General features: G+C 48.8%; 1 protein-coding gene across 1 annotated transcript in view; it reads left to right on the top strand.

Annotated features, from left to right (window-relative positions):
• The window catches only part of SEC23IP (SEC23 interacting protein), a 339,277-nt gene that overhangs the window by 83,586 nt on the left and 239,823 nt on the right, over positions 1 to 15,868 (top strand). The window contains exon 8 of the mRNA XM_085602809.1: positions 189 to 330. Coding sequence (XP_085458935.1) covers positions 189 to 330 — 142 coding nt within the window. The remainder of the gene's footprint in view (positions 1 to 188; positions 331 to 15,868) is intronic.

Here is a 15,868-nt window from a genome sequence, read left to right as displayed (position 1 = left end):
CGGGTACCAGGCTTCACCATTAAGTGTTACAGACATGCCAGCCAACATGGTCCCTTTACCTCGCAACTGGTCATCTCATGGTTAGCCAGCCAATTTAGAGCCTAGGATTCACTGCTCCTTGTGCCACTTTGTATCTTTTTTCTTTCACAGTCATGATTCATTGAATGCTACTAATGCCTCTCTTGCAGTGGATGATTTCAGGATGGTATCTCTAAAGCTGCTCCAGTCACACTATAAGAAGCCGCTGGAGGAGGGGAAGGTGAGCCGTGTGGAGTTCTTGCCTGTTCACTGGCATGATTCGCTCCATGGGGATGCCTCTGATGTGGACAGGTTAGTCTGATAAGGGGTTGTGCCTTTTTCTGCACTTGTATCTTACATTATTTCTTAATTCTATGTCAGGACCGGAGGCGAGGATTATGCTCATCTTTCTTCACTTTAATGATTAGCAGCACTTCAAAGTTAAACAAAAAAACACTGTTCCCATGAACCATAGGGAATAATAACACAGAACAATAGAGTGTCCATGGATAGATAGTCCGCCCTTCATGCACCAATCACAGGGCTCCTGGGAATATGTAGTCTTCTGTCTCTATCCATTCCTCCTCTTTCTTTGCTGCTTGCAGCCAGATAAGTGCCTTATTTCTCCTTTCCTCATAACTTGTGGATGTTGATGTTAACATATGCTTAGTGTGAATTTGACTGATCCATTTATGCTATGCTGTTGTATTGCTTATCTTAAACGCACGCGCTTCGCCTATGTGCCGAAGTCTCTGTTTCCTGTCAGCTTTTGCTGTGTCGCGCGTTTACACTAATGTGCTTTGTTTTCTCAGCATTATTTTCTCAGCAGTGACGGTTTTCTTTGCGTGTTGTTCTGCGAGGTAACCGCTACTCAGTTTTCCCTCGCTCGGCCGTGACAGCGTACGAGCTCCCTAACGGCCGTTGGTTTCTGTGGTGCTTAGGCTCGTGGTGTTCCTCCCGCCGCCAGAGGGCACCTGGTTCGCGCCTTCCTCGACGAATGTTGTAAGAAAGTGGGTTTCTGTTGCAGTAACCCCCCCCCTTTTTTGCCTAATAGCTGATGCACTTTTCCTTGTTGTGCCCTGGGCTCCTGCCAATCAGGTGCCCAGGGCCTGTGTTCCTTCCCTAAAAAACTGCCTAACAGCCAAAACCCAAATTGGCAAACCCTGGCCGCATATCAGCCCCTGGTAAATGGTACCCTAGGTACCCAGGGCCTTGTGACCAGGGAAGGCCTCTAAGGGCTGCAGCACTCATTGTGCCACCCTTAGAGGCCCTGTACCCTAACACCCACACACTGCTCTTGCAGGCTGAGTGTCTGGATACAAGACAATACAGAGAGTCGACATGGCACACATCCCTGTGTGCCATGCCCACAACCTACACTGCCCTGGCATACATCAGCCACCCCTCTAGCTGGGTGCCCTATGCCAGTGGTGTGGGCACAGAGGCAGGAGCCCTGTGCCCCTACAGTACCCATGTCCATTCCTGGGTCCTGTAAGTGCAGTGCTGCCAGCTAAGAGTATATGGTGCTGGGAGCTTGTCAAACACGAACTCCACAGCACCATAATGGCAGCACTGAAGACTGAGAAGTTTGGTATCAAACTGCTCAGCACATTAAATCCACACTGATGCCAGTGTGTGATTTAATGTACAAAACACCACAGAGGGCATCTTAGAGAGGCCCCCTGAAACCTAAACCTACAATCCACGTCTGTTCTGAGGCTGCCTAGGCTGCCACACAGCAGAGATGTTGCTGGGCCCTGGGTAGGAGAGCCCCTGCTCTCCTGGGTCTGCAACAATGCACATCCTGGGCGAGGTGCTAAATCTCCTCCCCCAGGATGGGCAGGAAGAAGCTTCAAAGGCATGCCGCCTCTGTGAGCTTCCCCAGGCCACTGCACCCCCCCCACTCTGGCGGGAAGCTTGGCCGGAAACCCCAAATAAGGACAGGGGATGTGCCAGCCTGCCAACCCCACCCCTCAGGTGGGGGAGGCGAGGTGAAGCACATCTCCGGGCTCTCGCCATCTTGAAGATGGGAAGCCCTGCCCAATCAGGACTAGGCTCCTGCCCCCCTCCCACAGGAGAGAGGCAGGATAGGGGGTGTACCCACCCCAGGACAGGGACCCATTGGCCCCTGCCCTTCACCTACCTGTAACGCCCCTAAATCTAGTATTTAGGGGAACCCTGAACCTTCCTTCCCCAGATTCCAGATTCCAAACTACAAAGAAGAGCAAGAAGAAAGAAGACCTGCCCTGCAGCTGCTAAAAAGAGGAAGACACCAACTGCTTTGGCCCCAGCCCTACCGGCCTGTCGACCCTCGAACCTGCTCCTGCTCCAATCCGGCATCTCTTGTGGCCAGCAACCTCACAAACCCCGGAGGACATGGCTACCTTTTGGCTCTAAGCCCCTGGGACTCCCATGAGTAGAGGCTCTACTCAAAACCTATCTGTAATCCCTGGCAGCAGCCCGGAACCGCCAACCCAGCACACTCTCTGCACCAGCCAAGCCTGGCCAGTGCCGGAGTGAACAAAGACCCTGAGGACGACCCCACGGCGACTGTGACCCCGAGTCCGGCACCCAAGGACCTCCCTCGACACTCCTGAAGAAGCCTGCAGCCTCAGAACAAGGTGCCCCTCCAACCGCGATCAACAGAGGGTAAGATTCCCGACACCAAAAGGCACCCCTGCATGCGGCGCCCCACGGCCCCCTGTGCCCAATCCCGGGGTACCTACCTATCCTCCAACTACCCAACTTACCTCTCGAAGTGGTGGTGGCTCTTAAAGAGTCCTCGTCCCCGAGTTTGCAGTCTTTTTCTAAACCGGAGATTTCCCATTGAAATCAATTGAGCGTCCGAAGGCTCAAAAGCACTCTGCACCCAGACGCCCGAGTGGCCCTGGCAGTGAAAACTCTACACCTACCTACTTCCCCACTTGCCCTGAGTAAGTGACCAGGAGCCCAGCTCCCACAGCTGCATGGCTTGCCCGCCAGCAGCCACCAACCAAGGCCCCCCTATCCCTCATAGGATAACATTGGGCCTAACTCACTCTGCATCCGGCCGCCCTAGAGCCGCTGAGAGTGATCCAACTGTACCTACCTGACCCTGGGGACTCCTGAGTCTATGCCCAGAACCTCAACTCTGCCAGTCGAGTACTTACCCTTAAACCGCAAACTCTATTTTCCTCATAGGGTAACATTGACTGGCTTTTCCTGAAATTTCTTCTAAGTGTGGACTTTTCAAATCATAAAAAATTCACCAAAAATCAGCCGAGTAACGAAAACGAAATTACTCACCTGCTCTTAGGTGAGCTCCCAGTGCTGTATCTTGGTGCCCAGCACTGACTCTGAAAAATACTTACAACTGTACTTACCCTTAACTCAATTTTCTTCCATAGGAAACCATTGACTGTTTTTCTGTGAAATTTCTTTTAAGTGTCGATTTCTGCAATCTTTAAATATTCTTCAAAAATCGTATAATATCTGAAAACGTAATTACTCACCTTTGGATAAAGGTCCCAGTACTGAGTCTAGGCACTCAGTACTGGATTACAAAAGTAACGAACATACTGTACCTGTAACCTGAATTTTCTTCCATAGGGAATCATTGACTGTTTTCTTTGAAATATTTTCGAAGTGTCAACTTTTTAAATAGCTAAATATTGTTTAAAAATCAATACAGTAATTAAGTCGACTTTCATCACTTGATTCTGAGTACTGACCCAGGACTGAATCTAGGATCCAGTCCTGGAATTCCAAAAGTAATCCTAAAAGTAATCTGTGGCAAATAACATGAAACTTCTATTGAACTCAATGTATTATTGTGTTTAAAATAGTGTTGCCTATTGCAACCACTTGTAACTGTTTACAAAAGTCAATTACACCTTGCAAAAGTATTTATATAAAGCATCTCATTCTGAGAAAGTATATTTTAATTCCAATTGTTGGTTCTAAAATAAAACAAGCATATCTTTTTTATATATAAACCATTGGCCTAGAGTTCAGTTATTGAGTGTGTGAGACTATTTGCTGACTGAGTGTGTACAACAAATGCTTTACACTGTCCTCTCATACTGCCTTACTGCTCGACCAAGCTACCACTTTAGAGAGTAAGGTTATATCTAACTTTAGCCTCTGTCAAACCCTTGGGGACTGTGGACTCTGTACACCCTGTACCTATTTGGGAACAGTATATACAGAGCCACTTTCTCACAAATGTCTCTCGGCATTCCGCGCATTCTTCGCGCGTTCCTCAGCCGGAGACGTTTCGCCGAAGAGCCTTGCCTGCCTCCGACACCGTTTGTGGTCTGTTCCTGCCGTGAGGCAGTGTTATTGGTTTCTCATGCCCATTTGAACGCTCGCATAACGCGAGTCGGTACCTGCCATTAGGCAGCGTTTTTCTCGGTGGTTTTCTAATCGCCTAGGGGTCTGTAGTGTTTAAGCCTGCACGCACGCTCCAGAGGGGGGTCGGGATTGGGACTTTGTACTTACTAGGCAGGTTGTCCTTTATTTTTTCACTGCACCAGGGCTGTTTGTCCCGTGGGTTTTATACCCTTCTGGAAAGCGAGCACTGCCCGCACTTGAGCCCCCCCTCCCCTTGATATAGAGGTTACCCTCTTCTGGACCCACTCACCTGCTCGACGCTCCTTTCCTGTCCACATGGAAGCGTACGATGATGAGGCCTATCAGCAGGGTGATCAGTGGGAGGAGGACCCCCTCACTGCCCTTCAGTGGGATGAGGACTTTTACGATGCTGTGGATGACTCTATCCACAAGGCGGTGGAACAAGCCATGGGGCCCTTGGAAGATCGCCTGTCTCGCAGAATAGAACAGGCTTGTGCGACATTAGCCAAGGCGTCGCAGACCCTTCCCCCTTCCTCACCCAGTACCTGCGGAACCCCTGCCGACTCTCAGACGCCGCCCTCTCAACGTCCTAGGGATTCTGGGTTGGACATAGATGATTTTGCCTGCCTTAAGCAGGTGTTCTTAGCGAGCAATCCCGAACCGGTGACACCCGCACCATCAGGGTATGCTGCGGGCGATGCAGATGACGAAGCAGGCCCATCCCGGCCCTGGCGTCCGTCCCGTCCAGACCAGGCCCCCCCGAGGCGTAAAATCTTTGCTCTGATATGCTAGACCCCGACGATAACCTACACCCCTGTTCCTCAGACTGGGCCCCCTCAGAGAAAGTTGCCCAATAGGTCGCCAGCAGAATCCACCGGCCGTTAGAGGCCACAGCCAGAAGCTGTCTCAGGGCGGAATGTCCCCGGCCTTCGCTGGAGGGGAAGGTGGCTGCTACCCCAGAGATAGATCCCCGCATGGAGCTGTTCTTGCAAAAGTTTGTCAAGGACCCCAAGAGGGGTATTGACTGGTCCTGGCGTGCTTGTCGGGACAAGCTCCTTGATGTCCTTGGGCCCGCCACAAAGATTCTCGATATGGCTGAGGAAGCCAAACTGTCAGGCTCCCTGATTTCCCCCGACACCCTCTCTGCTTGGGCCCAGCGCGTGGTGGTGTTCCTAGGGAACGCCAACTGTGCGCTCTCCTCGGAGAGATGCCGGAGCTTACTCATCAAGGTGGACCCTAAGCTCGGATACTTGGCCGATTCCGAGGCGGGCTCCGTAGCCCAAGGCGGTCTTTTTGGAGAGCCCTTTATCAAAGAACTGGGCAAATTTGTTAATACCTTTAGACAAGACTTCCATCAGAAAGGTTTTCCGCCCCGTGTTTTCCAGGGGGCCGGACGAGGCAGGGGCCGCTCGTCAGGCCGTCCTAACCAGGGCATAGGGCAAGGCTCCGGTAACGGCAACTACCAAGACCTAGCCAGATTCGGGAACTTCTACCCGACCAGAGGTTGCTGAGGGGAAAAACAGAGGCGGTCGGACAGTGGAGCCTCCAACTCTTCCGGTGAGTATTCTCCCTTCTTCCCTTCAAAAAGTGGGGGGCCATCTGGCGCATTTTATCCAGGCCTGGACTTCTGTCACGGGGGACGCCTGGGTGCTTCAAACGGTCCGAGGGTTTCACATAGAGTTCCACGGGGAGCCTTCGCAACCATTTCCCCCGCGCCCTCTCTCTTTCTCGGCCGCCGACATGGTGCTGGTCTATCAGGAGGTCTCCGCCTTATTAGGCAAGCAGGCGATCGTGGAGACGCTTCCGCACCCCAGAGGTTTCCTCAGCAATATCTTCTTGGTCGACAAGGCCGATGGGACGCAGCGTCCAGTCATCAACCTGTGGGAGTTCAGTGGGTGGCTGGTGTACCGCCACTTCAAGATGGAGGGCATCCATTTCAGGCGCGATCTCCTCAGGCCCAACGATTGGATGGCGCGCCTGGACCTCAAGGACGCTTATCTCGCGATTCCGATTTTCCCTCCTCACAGGAGGTTTTTGCAATTTCCCTGGCGGGACAAGGTGTACGAGTTCACCACCCTTCCATTCGGCCTTTCATCCGCCCCTTGGTGTTTCACCAAGGTTCTTCGGCCTGTAATCGAACACTTGAGGGCGTCCGGCATGCGCCTGATCGTATACCTGGACGACATCCTGATCATGGCCCAGTGTCCCCGGGTATTCTCGACTCCCTTTCAGACGGCGGTCGATCTCCTTCAGGGCCTGTGCTTCATTATCAACAAAGCAAAATCCGTTGTGGATCCAGACCAACAGGTGGTGTTCCTGGGGTTCGTGATCGACTCGGTGGCATTCACCCTCAGCCTCCCTTCTCAAGATCAGGAGGTCCCTTGCGCAGTCGCACCTGTCTCTACGCCAATTGGCCCGCATCGTAGGTCTTCTCTCAGCCTCCATCCAGGCGATTTTTCTGGCCCTTTGCACTACAGGGCCCTGCAATGCCTCAAGGCCCGTCACTTTCGCAAGGGCCTCTCGTGCTCTCAGAAAGTCACCCTCTCGGTCGAGGCCAGGGAAGAACTCCAGTGGTGAATTGCCAATATGGAAGCCTGGAATGGGTGAGCGATCTTCGGTTCCGCACCCAATATCGAGTCCGACGCCAGCAGGTCCGGATGGGGCGCACGGTGTGGATAGTTTGCTACCGGAGGTGTGTAGTTGCCACAGGAGCAGCGGCTCCATATCAACTGTCTAGAGCAGTTGGCGGACTCCTTCGCGATCAAGTCCTGGACCAAGGACTCGGTCCGATCCTGCGTCCTCCTCAAGATGGACAACATATCAGCGGTGCATTACGTCAACCACCTAGTGGGTGCCCGCTCGCGAGCACTTTCCGACCTGGCAGCGAATTTCTGGCAGTATTGCCTAGACCATCAAGTTTCGGTCACGGCGGAATATCTCCCAGGTCACGACAACCAGGTGGCAGATTTTCATTCCAGTCATTTTCAGGACGTGAGCCTGTGGAAACTACACCTGGGTGTGTTCTCGGGCCTCCAGAGCATCTGGGGTCCATTTTCAGTGGACTTGTTCGCATCCCGATTGGATTTCCAGCTGCCCCGGTTCTTTGGCTGGCGGCCGGACCCCCTGGCTACGAGCACGGATGCGTTTCTCCAGGACTGGAGGGAAGAGGCGGGTTACGCCTTTCCCCCGTTCGCCATGCTGACGAGGGTTTCTGCCCAGGTTCGTCGCCAGGGGGCAGACATTGTGCTGATATCGCTGATTTGGAGATCTCAAGGTTGGTTTCCAGTTCTTCTGGAACTTTCCTGGGATTTTCCAATCCCATTACCCCGCTTCCTGACTCTTCTCCTCGATCCCGACGGAGTTCCTCATCCGCTCAATGCACAAGGATCACAGGGGACGATGGGCGGTCCCGGGCCTTTTGGGAACGGCTGAAAAGTTCATGTCCAAGGCCTCGGCTGATAGTACGGTCAAGCGATACCGCTCCACTTGGAGGCGATGGGTTCGTTGGTGTATGCGCCGGGGTCTCAATCCCGTGGCGGCGGATGTGACTTCGATCCTGAACTTTTTGGCCACCTTGGCGGACGACTGTTTGGCTTATAGAACCATTAATACCTTTCGGTCAGCCATATCAGCCGGCCACTCCCTGGTGGATAGCTCCCGGGTGGGCGAGCACCCTTTGGTTTGTCGCCTCCTTCGAGGCATTAGTCTTTCTTTGCCGCCGAGCCTCGATATTCCCAGCTGTGGGACGTCAATCAAGTCCTGAACCGGTTTTTGTCATGGCAACCGAACCAGTTTCTGTCCCGAAAGGAACTTTCGGCCAAACTGGCAATGCTTCTTTGCCTTATATCTTGTAGGTGGGTTTCGGACGTCCGGGCGCTGGATGTCTCAGGCAGGATATTCTCTCCTTCTGGGGTTACCTTCACTATCCGGAGGCGGATGAAATGCAGTACCACCTCCATATCCTATCCTGCCTTTCCAGATTCTCCCAAGCTCTGCGTGGTGTCTTGCCTCAAAGCTTTAGAAGAAATGTCAGAAGAATTCCGCCCTCCCGGGGAACGACAGTTGCTAATCGTGCTGAAAAAGCCCCACAAGGCAGTCTCCTCCCCCCACGAACGCCCGTTGGGTGCGGTGGGTGATCTCTGGGCTTTTGGTGCCCATTCTACCAGAGGGCCCATGGCTTCTAAAGCGTTTACCCTGGGAGCTCGTCTAGAAGACATTCTCAATGCGGCAGATTGGTCTTCGGATTCCACCTTTAAACGGTTTTATTTGAAGCTGGGGCTGGATATGGCACATTTGGTGGTGAGCAAGCTTTAAACGAGCATAATCCTCGCCTCCGGTCCTGACATAGAATGAAAAATTTCCTAGGTAACGTAACGGAAAGTTTCAATTCTATTAAGGACTCGGAGGTGAGGATTATCCCACCCAGGGTACCAGTTCTGTGGTTACCTTTCCCACCCTCTTACTGGGGTAAGTAATTGGTCTTTTTTCTGAATGTTGGGTTTTTTATGATGTATCCATTGAATGTGTTACATGGCCTTACTCCCCCTGTAGGGTTAAGCCTTAGCCACCACTCTCGCTTACGCTGTGCTTTGCTTCTGCAGGCGATTCTGGCAAACAAGATTTGTGAGGATCTAGAACTGGCTGGCCTACAGCGACGAAAGAGGAGGAATGGATAGAGACAGAGGACTACATACTCCCAGGAGCCCTGTGATTGGTGCATGAAATGTGGACTATCTATCCATGGACACTCTATTGTTCTGTGGTATTATTCCCTATGGTTCATGGGAACAGTGTTTTTTTGTTTAACTTTGAAGTGCTGATAATCATTAAAGTGAAGAAAGATGAGCATAATCCTCGCCTCCGAGTCCTTAATAGAATTGAAACTTTCTGTTACGTTAGCTAGGAAATTTTTCATTCTTGGTTCAGTTTAAAAAATAATAAGCTACCGTAATGTCGAGGACCAGAATATCGAGATGGTAAGTGTATACTGGTTAGTATAGACATATACATAACTTGAAGATGTATGTAGTGTTATGGTTACATATATGTGGAGTTTAGTAGAGTTAGCTTCCGCCTGTCTTCTTATCTTTTTTGATATTTTGTTCCTCTGTATTTTTTACTTCATATTATGGTAGCATGATATTTTTTGAAGAATAATTGGGTGGAATATCCTGGCGTCTCTACACCATTACTCTGACACAGTGGGGTTCACATTTTAATTTCTTAAGCAGTGTGGGGTGGGATTTCCTTTTTCATGGTGAGTTTAAATGTGCTGTTTTCTGGGAGGTTGTACATGTTGTTTCTGGATGGCGAGTTGTTTTTTTATGTTTGCTCTTTTGTGAGGTTTTCTGTGCTATTTTCCATCTGGAGATTTAGCCTACTCCTGTTTCGTTACTAGGTACACATGATATTTACTCACCAAGCCCACTGTGGTCCTGATAGTGGGAGGTTCAATCTCTATTGATTAAGATGACTAAAACTAGTGCACTGCTACCACTAAAACATGAGGGATTTAGCTTATGCTCTGCGCACTTCTATTCTTAGCCTCCTTTGCATCAATAGTAGGCATCCATTTTTCTATTTCTTTTGTGCCCATCTCCTCTCAGCCTCCTTTGCATCAATAGTAGGCATCCATTTTTCTATTTCTTTTGTGCCCATCTCTTCTCAGCCTCCTTTGCATCAATAGTAGGCATCCATTTTTCTATTTCTTTCATGTTTTTTTTTTTTGGGGTGGTTTAGTAACAACACTAGTGTGGCTTTTGGAACTCTTCTGTCGCTCACAGATCTGTGTCGTGGAAATAGTATTTCAACAACTGTGGGCCTATCACTTCATAGTGACAGTCTTTGGGTACCCTAACACCCATGCCACTATTTACTGTGCAGTGAAGTAATGTTCAAATTTGGACAAAAGCGTGATCACTGATCCTATTGTGGTGTCTGCTGGGGCTGTGTGTGTAACAATGAAATTGTATGTGAAGTGGTTGGAGGATTTGTAGGGCAGAGACTCCGATACTGCGATCTCAGTAACACTGACGTTTAGAGGGGCTCAAGTTTCCCAGTGCGCAACAAACCTTGTGGCTCAAGTGTTTAACAGAGGCAACATTACAGCGGCGAGTTAGCCTACTCTGGCTTTTTCATTACATGGTCTGTTCTCTACAATCATGTGTTGAAGACCTAGTTTATCTGTACTTTTCCGAGTTCTTCTCCATGATTAATCCATTTGGGTCCTCTACCATATATTCCTTAGGTAACCATGGAAACAGGAAGATGAGTGTTACTCACCCATAATATTCTTGGTCCGATGTCCCCTAAGGTTTCTGCCCCCTAGTACTGCTAGGCGCTTAGACCCCGCCTTCTTATATTTCTGGATGCAAAGATGTTGAGTTCTAAATCCCTAGTACTCAATCTCACCTTAGTGTGAGTCCGTTTGGAGGCAGTGGGCTCTGGTCAACTCAAAATATAAACCTTCTGCCTAACACCCCAAATCCAGAATTGAATGTGCTGCATGACCATTAAGGAGCCCCATGATAAATTGGAACTCTTTACCAAAGAAGGGGATGTGTCCCTTTACCTTCAAAAGACCTACAGCTGAGAGTATCCACAAGAAGTCTGCCTGTGCCTCCCTAGCTCCTATGAGCAACCAGTACCAACTTGTGCTGCTCTATAAGACTGAAGTAAAATTAGCAAAGTGCTACTGCTCTTTGAAAGCTGTGGTGGCAGTGGCATACAAAAAGGGGAATTCTGAATTTGTTTAGATCAGTACTGCTTTCTAGAAGGGTAAAAATGGGCAGAGCCTCCTGATTTAACACCTTCCTTAAAAGGTGGTGGTACGAGAGTGTGAGTTCTCATCAACGGGCAGCTATGACGTGGCCTGGGATCAGGCACAATATGACTTGAAGGATATTTCCTTTGTGGCCAAAACCCAATCTGTTTAGTGTGGTAAAAGCCCCTTTTCTTTGTGGCAAACACGTAATGTATTAAAAGAATGCAAGAAGAGTGTAACCGCATGATGAATCTCCGTCCATCGTAAGAAGGTTGCCTCGTTTTGTACCTCCGATATTGTTTGCCATGCCCGAAATAATCTGTCCACAGGTCTGAGTTTGCCAAAAACATTGGTCAGACCTCTTTCAGGCATTAAGTAAAGACTTAAAGTATGAACAGAGCAATTTATTTTCCCTTAGAAGGACTCTTGGGGACTATGCAGCTCAAAATGCAAAACAGAATTGCTAGCTCAGAGAGCACTCCATGTATGTAAGGAGCATTCATGACTTGTGGGTGCACGGAAAATGCTTGAAACATTTCAATAGTGTCTGATGTAATAGACCACTGTTTTATTACAGTGGCTGTGCATACTGTCTTACACCTGTGTATGTTTTTCTCTTTGTGGCTTAACTAGCACAGTTACCTCAGGATGACCAATACCCAGTCTCTCTAATGGGTCCTAAAGAAAGATTTGGAAAATCATCTGACAGTCCAGCACATCTAGACTTCACCAAAACCTTAATTGAATGGCACCTTATTTTTTATATACCTTTAGGGTGCACTTTTAGTCTATAAATACAGAAATCCCAGCATTTCCCTCAAAGTATTGCTATGGAATTACATACTTGAGGCATTCCGTTTCATTTCCTTGCCTGTGGAAAAAAAGGTAAATTTCTCTGAATATCTTTGTGCGCAGTATGATTATTGTAGTTCAGGGTGCTTTCCTGTCATGTTATGCACTGGCATGATGACAATATTATACATGAACAAGCTGGGAAACCCACTTTCATTTGTGCGCATATAAGAATAGATATGTTTCACTATACCCTGGAGTGAGATGTATTACTCAATGATACCCACCAAGGCAGGGAACAAAATGTACTATTGAACAAATTGACTTCACTGCACCATGCAGATCTCAAGTGATCTCTACACTTGTATCACTGCCTTGTTCCCAGGAATAGACTTGAATATCACAGGCAACCTCTGCAAGTATGTCTGCTGAACTGGTGTTTCAATGGAAGGGACAACTTTCTGATATGAATTTGAGTGCTCACAAATGCACACTTTCAATCCTGTACATCTCAAACCTTTAAGTGAACTATGAGTTCACTAAAAGTTGTCTTTGCAGCATGCTTATTGTAGCATAGTTGTTGGCCAACTGAACATGGTACCTGTGCCTGCTGTCTCTTGTGTATGGTTCTCGTTACCTTTCTTGCCAGGGCATTTTTGCTGTGTCAGCTCACTGGTCCAGTTCTCCTTTCCTACAGTCACTGAAGTTGATAGTCTCTTTATGATGATTTAGTAATCATTTTTGTTTTGTGAGGTGAATTGGTTGTTCATTTCAGACCACAAGAAGGTGACGCCAGAAGAAAGGAGCAGATTAATGTAGTGTTCCTGTTTTGGCATTAGGGATGGCAATTAACTCTGTATTTTGTCCCAGTGCCAATATAATTTTGCTGGTCTGTCATCGTTCTTTTGTACTGTATTATTTATTGTATTAATTTGTGAGGGCATATAAAACAAGCATTGGCATAGCCAATAGGTATCGCCTTTGGGACCTTATAAGTGTTTAGCCATGCAACACTTGATGTTGTTGTACCAAGGATATTGTGCTGGATAACTAAACACTTACAAGGTCCCAAAGGCAAGACCTATTGGCTATGCCAATGCTTGTTTTTTTTATTATCTCTGGAGCTTTGGGTGGGGGGGCACATAACTGGGGCGACACTGCTTCGCTCTGATGGAGGAGCTGCCCCCTGGTCAGCAGATGCATTCTGGGAGTTGCAGTGTAGTTTGGTTTCGTTGAACTAATTAGACTGACACCTGATAGAAATGATTTGCTAGTGAAAATCTCAGACCTGGAAGCAGTGTCTGCGAGGACATGGAGTCGGGTTGCCACCCTAATGATAATGCACTCAAGTTCCTCCGTTCCCTGCATGAGTAGCTCATCTAGTCCAGCTTTCCGCTTTGCATTTTGTGACATGTGGTCCCGTTTTATCCCACAAAACAATAAAAACTATGAGTCCCAGAATCCAATGCTCACACTGCACTGAACGAACTAACCACAGCATGGACCTATGTCACTCGGGAGCTTCGTGAGGATGTTACATCTTCCGATGGAATCATGTGCTCGTCATAATCTCTGATAGCATCCCAGGCATTAGATAACGGAAGGTTCTTTGAATGGGATCGTCTGTTTTAAGAAATGCTTTAAATGGAAAAAACGAACAAAAAAATAGTAACTTGCTTCATGTTATTTTCAAGAATATTGGTAACACACAAAGGCGCGCTAGCCCCAAGCCACGAGGATACATGCCCCAGGCCCCGTGTTCCCTGGGTCGAGCTATGAGTATGCCGGAGGAGGGGGGCTTCGAGCTCTCATTTCCTCCCCCTGCAGGCTGCCAATCAGCCCCACAAAGTCACACATCCAGTCTGTGGGAGGTGGCCGCTGAAATCTGCATTCCTTTTCTCTCACACCGCGTGCAAGGCCGAAATGTGCATTCAGCGCAGCGGAAAGTCCCGCGGGAGCAGCTGACCTCTTAACACCAGACAAGTGGCCAATTAGCTGATAAAATGAGGTTCCTTTTTAGTTTTGTAGATCGGGGGGAGGGGGAGGGGGCGGGGGGTTGTTCCACAGGTGAACTAAGCCAGCAGTGAGGAGGCTGGGCTGCGAGGAAAAGCTGGAAGAGGACGCAGTGTGTGGAATTAGGAGAGTTGGTCATATCCGTGCCGCCCTAACTCTAGCTAAAGGTATCTTGTTTGGTTAATGCGCCTGATTCGGACATCCGGGCATAACGTGTATTCCCACGGTTTAAATGCTTGCAGAGGGAGGTTGGTTGTGCTTTGTGCCATTCGAGGTTTGGAACCTGCTTTCTTTTCAGCTTTTAAGATATGGAATAAAATGGGAGGTAGTATTGTACACTTGGAAATGTGTTCGATAAAACTGATACCGTCTACTCCGCGTTATTCACTGTGCTCCTCCTGTCTGGACTGGCGCTCCTATGTGTCTACTGTTCGGCATTCCAGATGGCTCTCAGATTGTAAAATTGCAAAATGGGAGGATTCGCCAAGCACCTCAACAACAAACGTAATTACCATTATTTTGGTTATAAAAGACGGTTTCTTCCCCAAACAAATATAGGTATTGAAGAATTTAACAGCTCTTTCCTGATTCTTATTCATTCCTTTGTGACTTTAAAAAAAAAAAAATGTATACACACTTTGCATTCTGGTACTTTTAATTCTGTTTCCTCTGCAATGGATTTTTGACAACAAACCAAAGAATTCAAAGAGAATAGGAAGGCTCTGAGTTATGTTATGTTATGTTATTTTTGATTTCTATAGCGCACGGGTACTCCATTGGAGTGTCCCGGCGCTTTTTTTATTGGCAGCTTGTAAGCATAAAAACATAACACAGTGGGATAAAAGAAAAACAACAAAACTAAGGAGAGAACATGCTATGGGGCAAAGAGCCAAGTTTTAAGGCCCTTCCTAAAGGTCAGCAAATTAGAAGTGCTACGTAGAGCCAATGGCAAAGCATTCCAAAGCTGCGATGCCTTCAGCTTGAAGGAGCGGCCCCCTACGCGGGCCCTCTTTACTCGAGGGACCACCGCAAGGAAGAGAGATTCGGATCGCAGAGATCGGGCCGGGCGATAAAAGGTAAGCCTCCGTTGCAGATATTTCGCGCCCGAGGCATAAAGAGCCTTATGAGCCAGCGTCAACGCCTTGAAGACTATCCGCTTCCGGATAGGCAGCCAATGAAGCGACTGCAAAAGGCCAGACACTCTGGCTCGCCTATGAAGGCCGAAGATAGCCCGAGCGGCCGAATTCTGCACCACCTGAAGGCGCTGTAGTAGATACTCCGGTAAGCCCAGATATAGGACGTTAGAATAGTCCAATCTGGAGCCAATTAAGGCCTGCACAGTGATCTTCCTGTGCTCTTCTGAAAGCAAAGGAAGAAACTTCCGGAGCATCTTCAGGAGGCCGAAACATGTTCCCATAAGCCCGAGGATCTGAGATCTCAACGTTAGACCATTGTCGATCTTAATTCCCAGATTTTTTGCCTGCTGGGAGGAATGTGCAGGAGGAAACATATTAATCGGCCACCATTCCTGCCAATCAGGATCAGAGGTACAACCGAAGAGTACCTCAGTCTTATCTGAGTTGCATTTGAGGCTGTTCAGCTGGAACCATTTGAAAACAGCCCCAAGGCACTCACGAATACTCTCTCCATCAAACTCCTCTCCTTTCCCACACGTAAAGGGGAGCTGGGTATCATCGGCATAAGATACGATCTGGGCCCCCAAGGACTCCGCCAGTGCGGCCAATGGAGTCATAAAGATGTTAAAAAGAGTCGGACTCCGCACCGAGCCCTGCGGGACTCCGACTCCCAAAGGCGGCATCACGGCAGAGCTTGAGGAGGCCCAGACCGTTTGTCGACGGCCCGCTAAGAATTATCTAAACCAGCTGAGCACCGTCCCCCTCAGACCGATCTCATGAAGTCTGACGAGGAGACCCTCGTGGGGGACGGTGT

This window comes from Triturus cristatus, chromosome 1_2, assembly GCF_964204655.1.
Source record: "Triturus cristatus chromosome 1_2, aTriCri1.1, whole genome shotgun sequence".
In the NCBI taxonomy this organism is placed as follows: domain Eukaryota; kingdom Metazoa; phylum Chordata; class Amphibia; order Caudata; family Salamandridae; genus Triturus; species Triturus cristatus.
The sequence above is the reverse complement of the archived record's forward strand: the minus strand, read 5'-3'. Positions and strand labels throughout refer to the sequence as shown.